The 14,569-nt window shown below is 37.3% G+C and overlaps 1 protein-coding gene across 2 annotated transcripts in view; it reads right to left on the minus strand.

Annotated features, from left to right (window-relative positions):
- Window positions 1–14,569, minus strand: part of LOC111052582 (putative mediator of RNA polymerase II transcription subunit 26) — a 56,156-nt gene that overhangs the window by 9,441 nt on the left and 32,146 nt on the right. For both annotated transcript variants that reach the window (XM_039439353.1, XM_039439352.1), the window contains exons 2-4: window positions 11,848–11,906; window positions 10,214–11,144; window positions 6,622–6,735 (exon numbers count right to left, since the gene is read on the minus strand). In XM_039439353.1, coding sequence (XP_039295287.1) covers window positions 6,622–6,735; window positions 10,214–11,144; window positions 11,848–11,889 — 1,087 coding nt within the window. In that variant the 5' untranslated portion in view covers window positions 11,890–11,906. The remainder of the gene's footprint in view (window positions 1–6,621; window positions 6,736–10,213; window positions 11,145–11,847; window positions 11,907–14,569) is intronic.

Consider the following 14,569-nt stretch of genomic DNA (forward strand, 5'->3'; position numbering starts at 1 on the left):
TGGCTGCCGTCCCTAACCTTCCATCCTCCCAGGGCACAGCGGCCCGTTGGCTGCCGTCCCAATCCTCTCACCCTCTCAGGGCACAGCGGCCCGTTGGCTGCCGTCCCTAACCTTCCATCCTACCAGGGCACAGCGGCCCGTTGGCTGCCATCCCTTATCTTCCATCCTCCCAGGGCACAGCAGCCTGTTGGCTGCTGTCCCTATCCTCTCACCCTCTCAGGGCACAGCGGCCCGTTGGCTGCCGTCCCTGACCTTCCATCCTACCAGGGCACAGCGGCCCGTTGGCTGCCATCCCTAATCTTCCATCCTCCCAGGGCACAGCGGCCTGTTGGCTGCCGTCCCTATCCTCTCACCCTCCCAGGGCACAGCGGCCTGTTGTCTGCTATCCCCAACCTTCCATCCTCCCAGGGCACAGCGACACGTCCTCTGCCATCCCTAACCTTCCATCCTCCCAGGGCATAGCGGCCTGTTGGCTGCCGTCCCTATCCTCTCATCCTCTCAGGGCACAGCGGCTTGTTGGCTGCCGTCCCTAATCTCCCATCCTCCCATGGCACAGTGGACCGTTGGCTGCTGTCCCTAACCTTCCATCCTTTCAGGGCACAGCGGCCCATTGGCTGCCGTCCCTAATCTTCCAACCTCCCAGGGCACAGGGGCCCATTGGTTGCCGTCCCTATCCTTCCATCTCCCCAGGGCACAGCTGCCCATTGGCTGCCATCCCTAACCTTCCATTCCCCCAGGGCACAGTTGCCCGTTGGCTGCCGTCCCTACCCTTCCATCCTCCCAGGGCACAGCGGCCCGTGGCTGCCGTCCCTATCCTTCTATCCACTCCGAGCACAGCAGCCCGTTGGCTGCCGTCCCTCCTGTCTATCCTTCCTCTTCCTACTATACTGGAGCGGGACTGAGGCCGTAAGGCCAATACAAAATTACATCAAAGTGGTGTCATCAGAGAAGAGAGCGACCTTCACGCCGTCAGAAGCACCAGGAGGTGCTGTCCACACCAGCTGAGGCACAATGAAGGAAGAAGAGGAACTTCGACTTGCCTCCTTTCCCCGCCCACATTACGACTGAGCTAAGTCATCCAGGAGCAACACCTGGGTATCAATCACCCACCTCTGAAGCTACTCAGGGTGTACGCGATAGGGTACATAGGGTTAGTTTGGTTTATTTATAAAAGCAGGAAAGCAAGGAGCGCATCTTCAGTATCGAGATCCATGTTGACGGTAGATGACATTCAGTTGACAAATATCAGCTATTCCCAAAACAAGCAAGTGCTCGACAAACCACGCATTTGTGTAGATGTATGCTAGTTAATCGGAAAACATCGAGACGAATAGTTCACCAAACGCCAAACATTCGCTGCTTGCTGGATGACGCATATCTGGAGCCTGCTTAAAATAGCTTACAAATAGCATGAGAAGCAGACGGAGAATGTGGCATTGTTGTGGCAGACTTCAGCCGCATGCCTTGGCATTCACATCACAAACCACTCTCTCTCTCAGACAGCACCATATCACGCTTGCATTAGCAACGGGTTTTTCCCGTTGCATTGAGTCAGTTCTTTGAATGTAACATTCTTTGTGATGTTGGTTACCGAGCACTGTAACTGGAGCCTATCGTCATTCTATTTGATGAAGATATCATTATCCAATGATGATTTATCATTAAATTCAATATAATAATCAATATATTATCATTCTATTTTATAAAAGGAAGATTACTTTTGAAAAATATAATCAATAAAATATAACAGTTGTTATTTAACTGATGTTAAAAAACACTATAACTAAGTCGGCATATTGTCATTTCAAAACAAAAACCGAACCCTCAACCTCCCCTTCTACATTCAAAACATCAATAAACATAACTCTTTGAGAAACCTCTAATCCCTTCCAGCATATTGTAATTTCAAAGCAAAATCCTAACCTATCTTTCCACCTTTGAAATATCAAAAAGCATAATTCTACCTGGACCCTAGCCCTTTCTAGCATATTGCAATTTTATAGCAAAAACCTAACCTAACCTTATAGAACATTATTAAATATAATCCAAAAAAACTTAACCACTAACCCCTTACCCCTTCACATTTAATAATTTAGATTTCAGAGCAAAATCCTGACCTCCCAACCTATCCTTTCACATTTGAAACATCAAAAAACATAACTCTAACTGCACCCTAGCCCCTTCTAGCATATTGCAATTTCAAAGCAAAAACCTAACCTATCCTAGTAACACATTATAAAATATAACCTAAATAAAATCTAACCTCTAACCCTTTCACATTTAATACTTAAGATTTATTCGTCATCTTTAGAACAAAACATAAAAATGTGGTTCATTTCATGAACATGTGATACATTCCATGAACATGTTCACAAACATGTGGTTCAAAGCAAAATCCCAACCCCCTAACCTATCTTTTTACCTTTGAAACATCAAAAAACATAACTCTACCTAGACCCTAGCCCTTTCTAGCATACTGCAATTTTAAAGCAAAAACCTAACCTATCCTAATAAAACATTATTGAATATAACCTTAATAAAACCTAACCCCTAACTCTTTCACATTATTTGTTGAACGATAGACAAGGATAGCAACACCATTGCAAATCGTACACTACCATTATAACGTGGACCTCACTATAGATACTCAAAGAATACTTTTGAATAACTGTGACTGTTGCTGGCCGTTACTCTGTTTCTGAGACAAAGAGAAGCTGCTTGCACATCAACTAACGCCCCGCGGTGACCTATCACTATAGCTGCTATATCTCATTAGAGCTGGGTTTACATCAAAGTTATTAACAAAATGATAATAACGAAATCCTTACAGATTCTTTTGGATTAAACAGAACTTGACAAACACATAATGTTCATCATGTGTATGATGAGTTATGTTCAATCTAATAGAATCTATAAGGAATCTCTAAGAATCTATAATTCAATCTAATAGAATTTATTCATTGGTCACTCATCTGTATAGAAAAATTTATATCATCAGCATTCCTCTCAAATAACATTCAAGCTTTTATCCGAACAATCTTGATAACTGAATCATCATACTATATAGCATAGCGGAAAGATATCTTATGAAGATATTCCATGATATAGGGTGTTTATGTTTAAAATTTCACTGTCAACTCAAGCCGATAGTTCCAGTAATTATTTCTCGTGAAGCTATGTGACGCTGGTAGTCTCTCATACTGTGTCGTTCTTAAGGTGCGTACAGACTTTCGCTCTGCTCTGCAACCGAACGTCACTCAAGCAAAGCGATTGATGATCGACCGGGGAGCAACAGTGGTTCGACCAGGGAACGCGAGAAGATCTAACATCTTCTGTAACGTTCATTATGATGATCGACCGGGGAGCAACAGTGGTTCGACCGGGGAACGCGAGAGGATCTAACATCTTCCGTAACGTTCATGATGGGTGTGCGGGCAGAGCGACTGTGGTACGATGGAGGAACGAGGGTGGTTCATGGGCGGAACAAAGGAGGAGCGTGCTCGGTGCGGGTTGGAAGTGCGTATATGTGTACGCAGCTTTACACTCTCACCAAGCCAAACCAGTTGTTATAGACATAGTTGACAATAATCAACTTTAATAAACAAAAAATTTTTGAGTTAACGGAGAATAGGCTTGAAATTTTGAACATGGACGAGCTTTAACATGAGATATCTTCTCAAGCTGCGTTTACACCGAAGTTATCAAAAAAATGCTAATAACTTAATACTCTAGACTCAATTAGATTGAACATAACTTATCATACACATGATGAACATAACTATGTGTTGGTAATAACTCTGGTGTAGACGCAGCTTAATGCATTACTTCCTTAATGACCAGCCATAGCCATACTGGCAATTCCACTGAGACTATAGTGGAAAATGGCACGTTATAATGGCAGTGGAGAAAGATGGAAGAAAGACGTCGTTGCCGATCCTCGGTCTTGCCAATGCCTTCTATGAAGGGTGACTGATACACTCGTTTATTAATTGTTCATTCTCATATAAAACAATCAATTATACTTTATTAAGCAATAGATTATATTTTTCAACAATTTCATAATTGATATGAAATATTTTGTTAATTACTTATTAATTCTACATTGTTGAAAGACGATCTGGCAACAGAGCATAGCGTGAAAAAGATAGCGATATTCACTTTGTTGAAATTTATGTCGAGTAGAATCTAAGGTTAACGGCTGTTACAACCTTGGTGGGACACTCTTTATATACATAGTATGTATACTGAGTAGGTTAAAAATTCAGCAATCAATGAAGTAGACTGTAGAAAAACATAATACTGCTTTCAAATATTCTCAAAGTAATTATTAAGAAGTACAAGTAACCTTTTTAAAGGATGAAAAAAGGAAATAATTATCATGAAAAAAGGTTATGTTTACTATTGAAGTACTTGTAGGCTAGACTTGTAAAATTGTAAACTTTTAAAGTTGTAGATTATAAATTTTTGTGAAACGTGAGTACTTGTAAACTTGTAACTATAAGTACTTGTGCATAACCATGGTTGGTAACAATACCTTTGTGAAATTGGCCCCTGGACCTTTTTATAGCTTGTTATGGTCACTAATTGCACAAGCCTGGTCATAATCAATCATAATCATGTATAATCAATGCACACCTGTTCCGAATGAAAAGACTAGATACTTATTCTTCAACTACAGACTTATTGACCAGAGTGGCCAGTCTAAAGCCTTGTACACACGTCCGTACAGATTCGCGCGAACAATTGTATGTACATATGCCTCGGCATTCACTGTACGTCCTTGTGGACGCGTTCCACGTATGCCTCGGCATTCAAAAAGCTATCTGATTTGCAGACGACACAAAGGCATGGTCGATGTGAATTCTCCACAACATGACAACAATGGCGTCATTCCATCATTGAAGATAATTATCACAAAATGCAGCTGTATCATTTTATTTTAATGACTTATATAATAAAATCGAGAATAAAACTTAACAAACGATGTTGGTGGGTTGAACAATAATTGTAGGTTGAATTAAGGAAATAAATTGCTACATGACATGAGATATGAGATTGACAATTCGAACTTTATTAGGATGTCAAAACATTATCCTGTTAATATCCTTGTTAATTCTTAGTTATTCAAACAAATGATACCATCATGAGGAAAGCAATAACTTTACAAGAACGATTGGCTCTAACTTTTAGATTCTTGGCATTAGGCGATTCATTTGTTGGTTTCCAATATCTATTCTGAATCTCAAAAAAAAAAAAATTCTACAATAATTCAAGAAGTTTTGATGACCTAATCAAAGCACTTAACACTGTCCCACAAAATTGACAGTCTTCCTCAACGAAATTAGCCATAAATTGAATCAAATACTGAATTTCTGTCCATTTTAAACTAACTCTGCTCATATACATGACAAAACAAGATTCTCCAAAAGATTAGCTTCAAGATTTACCTTTAAGGAATACTAGCTCAAAGTTTGAATAAATCTCTCTATAGATAGCCTAGCTATCTAAAACGTATCATATTGAAGATTACAATTTCAATTAACAACTCCGATTGATAACATAAAACAAACACAAGATGATTTGATAGCCACAGTAAAATAACATGTGAGCTGTACTTTTTTGTAGGAACTCTGTAGAGAAGCTATTTTCACTTGAATTATGCAGTTCTAAATTTGTTAATCATTATACAAATTATATACTCCATGCATGTTTCTATTTAAATATTTGACAATCCACATATCCTACAAAATTACAAAAACCCTACAATTTACAATATAAGTTAATGGATCACAATTTGATTTGTCATTCATTAACCTAATTCATTGGAATTAGGCTATGATGCCTTCAATGTTTACGTTTTGCCTCAACCGTATGGCAAAATCGCGTCCACACGTACATTCAATGCTCGCCCGAGGCGCCTTTGAGCACGCCAAAATACCGACGGGGTTCCGGTTTGCCCACATGCCTCAGCGAACAGTGTCCAGACGTGCGAATGCAAGCCCATACACGTATGCTCACCCGAGGCAAACGTACGTGTGTACACCGTTTAAGGATTATTAGGGCTGGTTTCTGAGCTCGGGATTCAGCCAATTCTAGACTTTAAACAGCTGGAGTCAGAAAATTGACTTCCCCAAACGGGGCATAGTCGCAGTCTTACATGTTATGATAATCTTTTTTTTTTCATTTTTATAATAATTGGAAACGTTTTTCTTTGACGAAATGGAACATTCTTGAATAATTCAAAATATCAGAAACATTACACTATTTTCTCTTTATTTATTTCTTTGTGTTCAATTTTCTAGTTTTTTTGAAATTCAATATTTAAAAATCAGTTGTCGTTTTACTGCGACTACGCCCCGTTTTGGAAAGCCAATTTCCTGACTCCAGCTGTTCAAAGTCTAGAACTTAGCTGAATCCCGAGCTCGGAAACCGGCCCTAGGCATCAATATTTCTGCTCTCTACATTTAGGGTCGGTTTAAGAGAGTTTTGTTAATGGTGTAACAACCGAAACAGGTATCTTGTTCTTCAATAAGTCTGTGGTTAGACAATATCCAGTCTTTCCATTCGGTAAGAATGATTAATCACATCACAGTCACATGCAAAACTACTCAGTAAACTTACTGTAGCGATAATTGAAAATGGATCTTTGTTGTGTGGCAGCTAAGTCCAAGAAACGGGCGTATTCTGCTATAGTCACTATTTCATCTCTGTTAGCATCCATGATCAAGAATACATCTGTGAAAATAATGTTTAATCAAACTCTATGTCATAAAACAAAAAATACATTAGGAGAAGAAGAAGAAGAAGATGAAGAGGAAGATGGGGAAGGAGAAGAGAAAGGAGAATGGGGAGGGGTGAAGAAGAAGGAGAAGATGAAGAAGAAGAAGGAGGAGAAGGAGAAGAAGAAGAGAAGAAGAAGGAGAGGAAGAAAAAAAAGAAGATGAAAAAGAGAAGAAAAAGAAGAAGAGGAAGAAGAAAAAGAAGAAGAAGAAGAAGAAGAAGAAGAGAAGAAGAAGAGAAGAAGAAGAAGAAGAAGAAGAAGAAGAAGAAGAAGAAGAAGAAGAAGAAGAAGATGGAGTAAGAGAAGAAGAAGGAGAAGGAAGAGGAGGGGAAGAAGGAGGAAAGAAGAATGAGAAGAGGGGGAAGAGAAGAAAAAGAGAAAGAAGTAGGAGAAGAGGGGGAAGAGGAGAAAAAGAGAAAGAAGAAGGAGAGCATGAAGAAAAAAAGAAGATGGCGAGGAAAAAGAGAGGGAGGAAGAAGAAGAGGAAGAAGATAGATAGATAGATAGGCTGCCTTTATTTTAACCTGGAGGGCGAAGTTAGGGTGCAGCCGGCCCTCTCTCCAACTTAATTCTCCTATACAATTCTAATGTATCTACATCACAACATAAGGATATAATATTTCGAATAGAATAATAAGTAATATGATAAAAAAAGTATAAATCAATATTTGAAAAAAAATCATTTAATTTAGTATAATATATTCTTGACTGAAAAAAAAATTAAAAAAAAGTTAGAAAATAGGGTTATAGAAATTTTTCTAAGCAAGAAACAATGAAATTTCATGCAAACACACACCTTTCACACAAGCAAACACACCACACGCACACACACACCTCCTCATCCTATTCCCCGATCGCCCTCCCTCAGCCACGCCAAAACCTCCACGCCGAACAGTGTCCGCCTCTCCACACTCCTCAAAGATGCGGTTAAGCTATTCCACAGTCTGCAAGCAGTCACACAGAACGACCTATTATATGTCACAGTGCGATGGATGGCAATGCTCATCAGGCTTGCACCATGCCTCGTATCCCTTCTGTTGATTCCTGCAAGGAATTGAAATTTCTGACTCAAGTAGAGAGGAGACCCAGTTGCCAGAACCTTGTGGAGGAGCATGATGAATTCTGCTGTCTCGAAGCTTCAAAATACCCATCTGAGTGATGTAAGGGCTTATGTGGACGTCCCTTTCAAGACCAAAGACGAGTCTCACGCAGTAGTTCTGAGCCCTTTGCAGTCTTTCAGAAAGAGTCACTGTCATGTCCTGTATGACCACATCTCCATAATGGAAATGCAGAAATATCAAGGTCTTCACAAGCATTATTCTCTCCCGTAAGGGGATAACAGCTCCAAATCTCTTCAGTGAGTGAATGCCTGCAAAGACCCTGTTGCAAGTCTTTGTTACTTGTTAAGTCCAGTCTAGGTGTCTGTTGAATGTAAGTCCTAAGTTTGTAATGTTTTCACTATAATCCAGTCTATGTGAGTTGATTTCGATGAAAGGTCCATGATTGAAGTCAAGTTGGTTCAAAAGTCTTCTATTACCTATAACGATTGTTTTGGATTTTGATTCATTAATTTTCAATCCATGCTGTGCTGTCCAGAGTGAGACAGCAGTCAGGTCCTCATTCATATGAGTAACTGCTTCACCAAAGTTATCAGTCTTGAAATGTCTATGAATCTGTAGGTCGTCTGCATGAAGATGAAATCTGGAGTGTCTGAGTCAGTCAGTTACGTCATTTACATACAAACTAAACAGTAGTGGTCCCAAAACTGAACCCTGAGGTACCCCCCTGTAGACCACCCTCCATCGAGACGTGCTGTCCAATCGAACACACTGCTGTCTGTCAAGAAGGTATGACCTCAACCATGCCACACTACTCTCAGAAAAACCATAATTTTTCAGTTTTTTTCAAAAGCAGCGGGTGATAGATACAATCGACTGCCTTGCTCAAGTCAATCAACACCATCACTGTAGACTGTCTCCTATCCATAGCCATTCGAATGTCATCTGAGATACAGAGCAAAGCTTATGTGGTGCTGTGTCCTCCTTGTAATCCAGACTGATGTTTGCTGATGATTCCTTTCCAAGTAATATAGCAACTCATTTGCTTATGAGCAAGCCTCTCCTGACCCTTAGACGAGACAAACAGTATGCCAACCGGCCGATAATCAGAAGGAGAAGTGGGATCAGGAACTTTGTTGAATGGAATGATCATGAAAATGTGAATGCAGATGGGAAGCTGGAGGTCATAAATGAAGTATTGTATAAATGTGTGATGAACGGAGAAATAAGAGGCAGAATTAGTTTGATGAATATCACCGGAAGTGCATTGATTGGCGCCGACAGCATTACTCTTGATATCACAGATTGATCTAATGACATCCAGCTGCGTTACTGCTGCCAAGTGGAACTCATTATCACACCTTGAAACCTCATAATTATTGGAATACTCATAGGCCAAATCCAAACTCACCAGAAACAGAGATAAGTAGCAATTCAATTCTTCAATGGTATGTCGGACCACCAACTTGGACTTATCCTTGCCTGCCCCGAGAGACTTCAAAGTGCGCCATTTGGAAGCCATTGATCTATTAGAGTTCAACAAATTTTTGAAATATTGACTATTGGAATTTCCAATTAACTGTTTACATATATATATTTTTTTATTTGAATTCGTCAAAAGTATTTGTATTGTGTGTTCGTCTGGCCAGTGTAAATAGTCTATCTTGTTCTTTCATTAATTGTTTAATATCCTGAGTGATCCATGAAGCTGGTGTCCTGGTGACACGTCTTTTCCTTAAGGGAACATATTTATTGAAGAGATATTGTAGATTATTGACTATTATTGAAAGGATGTTATTGATATTATTTGTGTAGTAAATTTCTTCCCAGAATGTGAATTGTCTCTTGGAATAATACTGTACTATCTATATTTTTGTAGTCATAATACTTGATTATTTTTGGCTCCATTCTAATGGTGTACACGCAATATATTAGATCATGTCCTTGCCCTATTACCATAGGTAAGGAAAGTATTGCTTTCCGAAGAAAATTAAGGTACCCCAATTTCTAAATTTCTATACGTTTCAAGGTCCCCTGAGTCCAAAAAAGTGGTTTTTGGGTATTGGTCTGTGTGTGTGTGTGTGTGTGTGTGTGTGTGTGTGTGTGTGTGTGTGTGTGTGTGTGTGTGTGTGTGTGTGTGTGTATGTGCTGAAACTGTTTTATTGTGCTGAAACTGAATTATTGCATTTTTGTAAAGCTGTAAAAATAGCCCTACTAACCATACCTTGCCTATATATGCCAATTACAAAGTCACAGTGGTAAAGCTATAGGATGCATATTGTAGTCTGCTTACATTGAGGTGGGGTGCGATTGATCAGATTTAATTAAATTAAGTGAATTTATTAATCAATATTATAGTCAAATTTTGACTTGCCCATATCTGTAGTTCGAGGTATCTTTCGAAAATTCAGCGCTTGTTGTTGTTCTAGTTGTTGTTGTTCCAGTTGTTGTTGTTGTTGTTGTTGTATCCACTGTTGATGTTGTTGATAAGTTGGTGGTTGAAACTGTTGTTGTAACCACTGTTGCTGTAACCACTGTTGTTGTAGTTGTTGTAGTTGTTGTTGTTGTTGCTGTTGTAGTAGTTGTTGTTGTAGTAGTTGTTGTTGGTGTTGCTGTTGTTGTTGTTGTTGTTGTAGTAGTTGTTGTTGTAGTAGATGCTGTTGTTGTTGTAATAGTTGTTGTTGTTGGTGTTGTTGTTGTAGTAGTTGTTGGTGTTCTTGTTGTAGTAGTTGTTGTTGGTGTTGTTGGTGTTGTTGTTGTTGTTGTTGTTGTTGTTGTTGTTGTTGTTGTTGTTGTTGTTGTTGTTGTTGTTGTTGTTGTTGTTGTTGATACGACTGTTCTTGTGGTGGTGGATAATATGACTGATGTTGTGGTGGTGGAGACAACGGATGTTGTGGGGGTGACCACTGTTCTGGTAGTGGTGACCACTGTTGTACTGATGGTGACCATTGTTGAGGTGGTGGTGACCACTGTTGTGGTGGTGGTGACCACTGTTGTGGTGGTGACCACTGTTGTGGTGGTGACCACTGTGATGGTGACGGTGACCTCTGGTGTTGTGCTGGTAGTGACATTGGCTGTTGTTGTGATGAACTCGGTAGTTGTGATGAACTCGGTAGCTGTGATGAACTCGGTTGTTGTGATGAACTCGGATGTTGTGGTGACCTCGGTTGATGTGATGATGACGATCCTTGTCTTTCTGTTGCCTCCCACGGATTCATTCGTGGAGAGGATGGAAATGCAAAGTATTCTTCATAATCTATTGAAGAGCCTGGAGAGCGAGGAGGTGAATAGGCACACTGATTACCCTGTAATCAAATAAGATTATCTTAATAATCTTCTATAATATCCTCTCAGTTTTTTTAAAGTTTGGAACTTTCCAATCATTTTTCATCAATTTAATCCAATTTAGAAGTATTTTTTCAATTCAAAAATGATTTTTGTGTGTATGGAATTTTTCTTAATGATTATGAATTAAGTGTGTAATCAAGGAATTTTGACACATAACCTGTAGCTACTTTTGGACTGTTGTATAAATTAGAATTGGAACCATTTTGGGCGTAAAATAGCCTGTGGTACTTTTCTGTGAGTTGAATAATTCTGAATGGTTAATTCTTAAAGTTAATTCTAATCAACTCATTAAGATGTAATTGAATATTATAAATGTCTCATGCAATCATGTAATGGTTCTTGGACAAATAGAAATATTCTAAAATGAATAAATGGATAATTCAATTGATTCAATTATACATAATTATTTTTTCAAATAATTTGGTGAAGGATCAACAGGCACAACCCAAATCTTTACCACCCTGGAATTTTGATTCATTAAAATAGTCCAGAAAATAGGTTATTTTCCCTCCACATTATAAAATTTCGAGGAATAGAGAACTTGACAAACTGAAAACTTGAAATTAATACTTGACAAACTTAATTAATTGAATACTTCACATATCTGTTTATAATTTAAAACAAATATTGTATGTAGTATTATATGATTTTTCAACTTACAACCAAGAGACCGATGAAGAGCAATAGATTGATCAGAATCATGATTATCAATCCTCCAACTGCAAAACAGAAAGACTGGTATGAGAATTATTGAAGCTGGACTTCCTATATACCAGACCTACGTCTTAAAACAATGTCCACTGTAGGTGGTGGCCAGCATTGATATTGTTAATGGAAACTAGACAAACTGAGACTTCAACAAATTCAGACGCTCTCTAACAGCTGATTAGTAATAATAATAATTCTTTAGCTGATTGATGATTTTTCTCAGTAGCAATTTCTATAAGACCACCACATACCATTTTTTTCTAGGCTAAGCTCCCGTAGTATAAAGAAGGTATCTGGAAAAGTTTTTGTTGTAGTGAAGTTTCAGGAAATTCAACTGCAACTGTAGAGTTTCTCTACAAGAGTGACTATCTCCAAAAACGTGATTGCTCAGGTTAAGCAAAAAACGATTATGACACCCCAGAAGTAGAATGGTCTGATGGTAGTTGGTAGCTTTGAAATATAACAAATTTCATTGACTTTCAAAAAGAATCAGTGAGTATAAAATGAAAATAGAATGCTTTTCCAGGCATTTAGAAATTCCACTCTCAACAAAAATGACTATCTTCTGGATGTAGTTCGTTTTGTAAAATTCCAGTATGTACCATTACTATAATATCAACTTTGTATTAGAGTCTCAGCATAGAATCAACTATTTTTCACAATCATAATTCTGTACTTTATATTATTTGCTTGCCTGCACAAAACTGAAAACTGATCAAGCAAAATAATGAATAAAAATGTTTAAAATGAATAAAATGTATCCCATGAAGATTCCATCAGCTGTGGTTGAAAATAAGATTCATTATTATGTATCATATTTCTTTAATTATATAATGTTCAATAAAATTATTTTAACTATGTCTTCATTTTATAAATATCAATAGCAGTTGATGACAAATATTAGCTGGGTACTTAGAAGATAACACTGTTTCAAGACGGTACTTTGAAGAGTTTTTGTATAAAATCCATTATTTCTCAATTCGAATTCTTTGAGAATATTATTCACTCTCAACTTCTGCTTGTTCCACAACCTGACTTGTAGGGAACTGATTCTATAAAGAAAAGAAAAACAAACTGAAAGAATAGTTTGGTTTATTTAAAACTCTACAAGAACTTAAACTGGATACTAAATTGAAATATACCAATATTTTGAAACTTATAAGCTGGAAACAACATACTGTACAGCATTTTTATGTAAATGAAAGTTTCATGATATTATGACTAAGTTGTATAGTTGACGTGGACATTTATTTTCTACACTATAAAAAAATTCTTCACTGTTGGTTTCCATCTGCTTTGTCACTTTTTTATAATATAAAAATATGATGACTACCAGTACCATAGTGTGTTACAATAAATGAATTTGTCATAGTGAGTGAATCAGTTTTTTTATTGTGAAAATGAACTTTAAGTCGTAATATTCTATATTATAAAAGAGTTATATAAAAATACTGGCAGAGAAAGCGGAGAAAATAATATAAAATTTACTCAACTGTACTGGAAATAGTACGTTTTGTCAGAAATCAAGCTATCCGAGATTAAGTTGATAATGGAAAATTCATGTTTGTCATATACAGAATCAAACAAGGAAAAAGTACGTTTTCTTGAGAATCATTCAGTTTTTCTAGAAGGAAATGGTCATTTTTGTAAAAAAATCACTATTCTCAACATCACTTTTCATATGGAAATCGTCAGTTTTATGAGAAACTAATAGCAAATTCGGATTCGCCGTCAAAAAATGTATAGATCTGGATGTATAACTCAAAAACGATAATTTTGGAGATAGTCACTTTTGATGAAAAACTCAACACTGCTGTGAAATAACTAAATATTTTTTGTTATTGCAGATATAGCAAGATTCATATTCTATTGATATCATATTGATATATAAAATTTAAAATATCAATATCATATTATTATTAAATAGATAGAAGTCATGACACATTTTATTTTCGAGCCAGACAATACGAATTAGTTCCAATTAAGCAAGTAGTACTTTTGTTTTGCTTTGGTGGAGTGGAGAATTAAATCAATCCAGTATTGTTTCAAATTCAAGTGGAATTGTATTTTTTGTTCTGGATTCATTATTATGTGATTTGATATATTATTTTTTGGCAAAATGGAACTGATTTGATTAATGATACCAGATTTTTGGCATGTCCAGATAACCTACGGTAAATCATTACAGTATGATCAAAATATACTTCATTCTATTATATCATATTATCAGAGATGAACGAAATATTTGTTTTGTTTTGCTTCAAATATAGTTTCGTTTCTCCATGATTATATATACTTTATTACTATATAAAACCACATTCTTTATATTACAGTAACTAGAACCTGGTTTGATAGTTACACTATACACTATAGTGAGGTCCACGTTATAATGGCAGTGGAGAGAGAAAGGAGAACAAAGTTGCAGATCCTCTGTCTTGTCAATGCCTAGACGGTAGCTGATACAGGTTTATTAATGTAATATTGACGGTTCATTCTCGTTTGAAATAATCAATTACACTATATTAAGGAAGCAATTATATTTCTCAAAAATTTCATAATGAATTTTTCATAATAAGGATGCAATATTTTGTTAATTAATTATTTATTCTACATTGTTAAAACTACATTGTTAAAAGACGATCTGGAAAGAGAGCGAAGCAAGAAAGAGATAGTG

The sequence above is a fragment of the Nilaparvata lugens genome, chromosome 12, assembly GCF_014356525.2.
Source record: "Nilaparvata lugens isolate BPH chromosome 12, ASM1435652v1, whole genome shotgun sequence".
NCBI classification, from domain to species: Eukaryota; Metazoa; Arthropoda; class Insecta; order Hemiptera; family Delphacidae; genus Nilaparvata; species Nilaparvata lugens.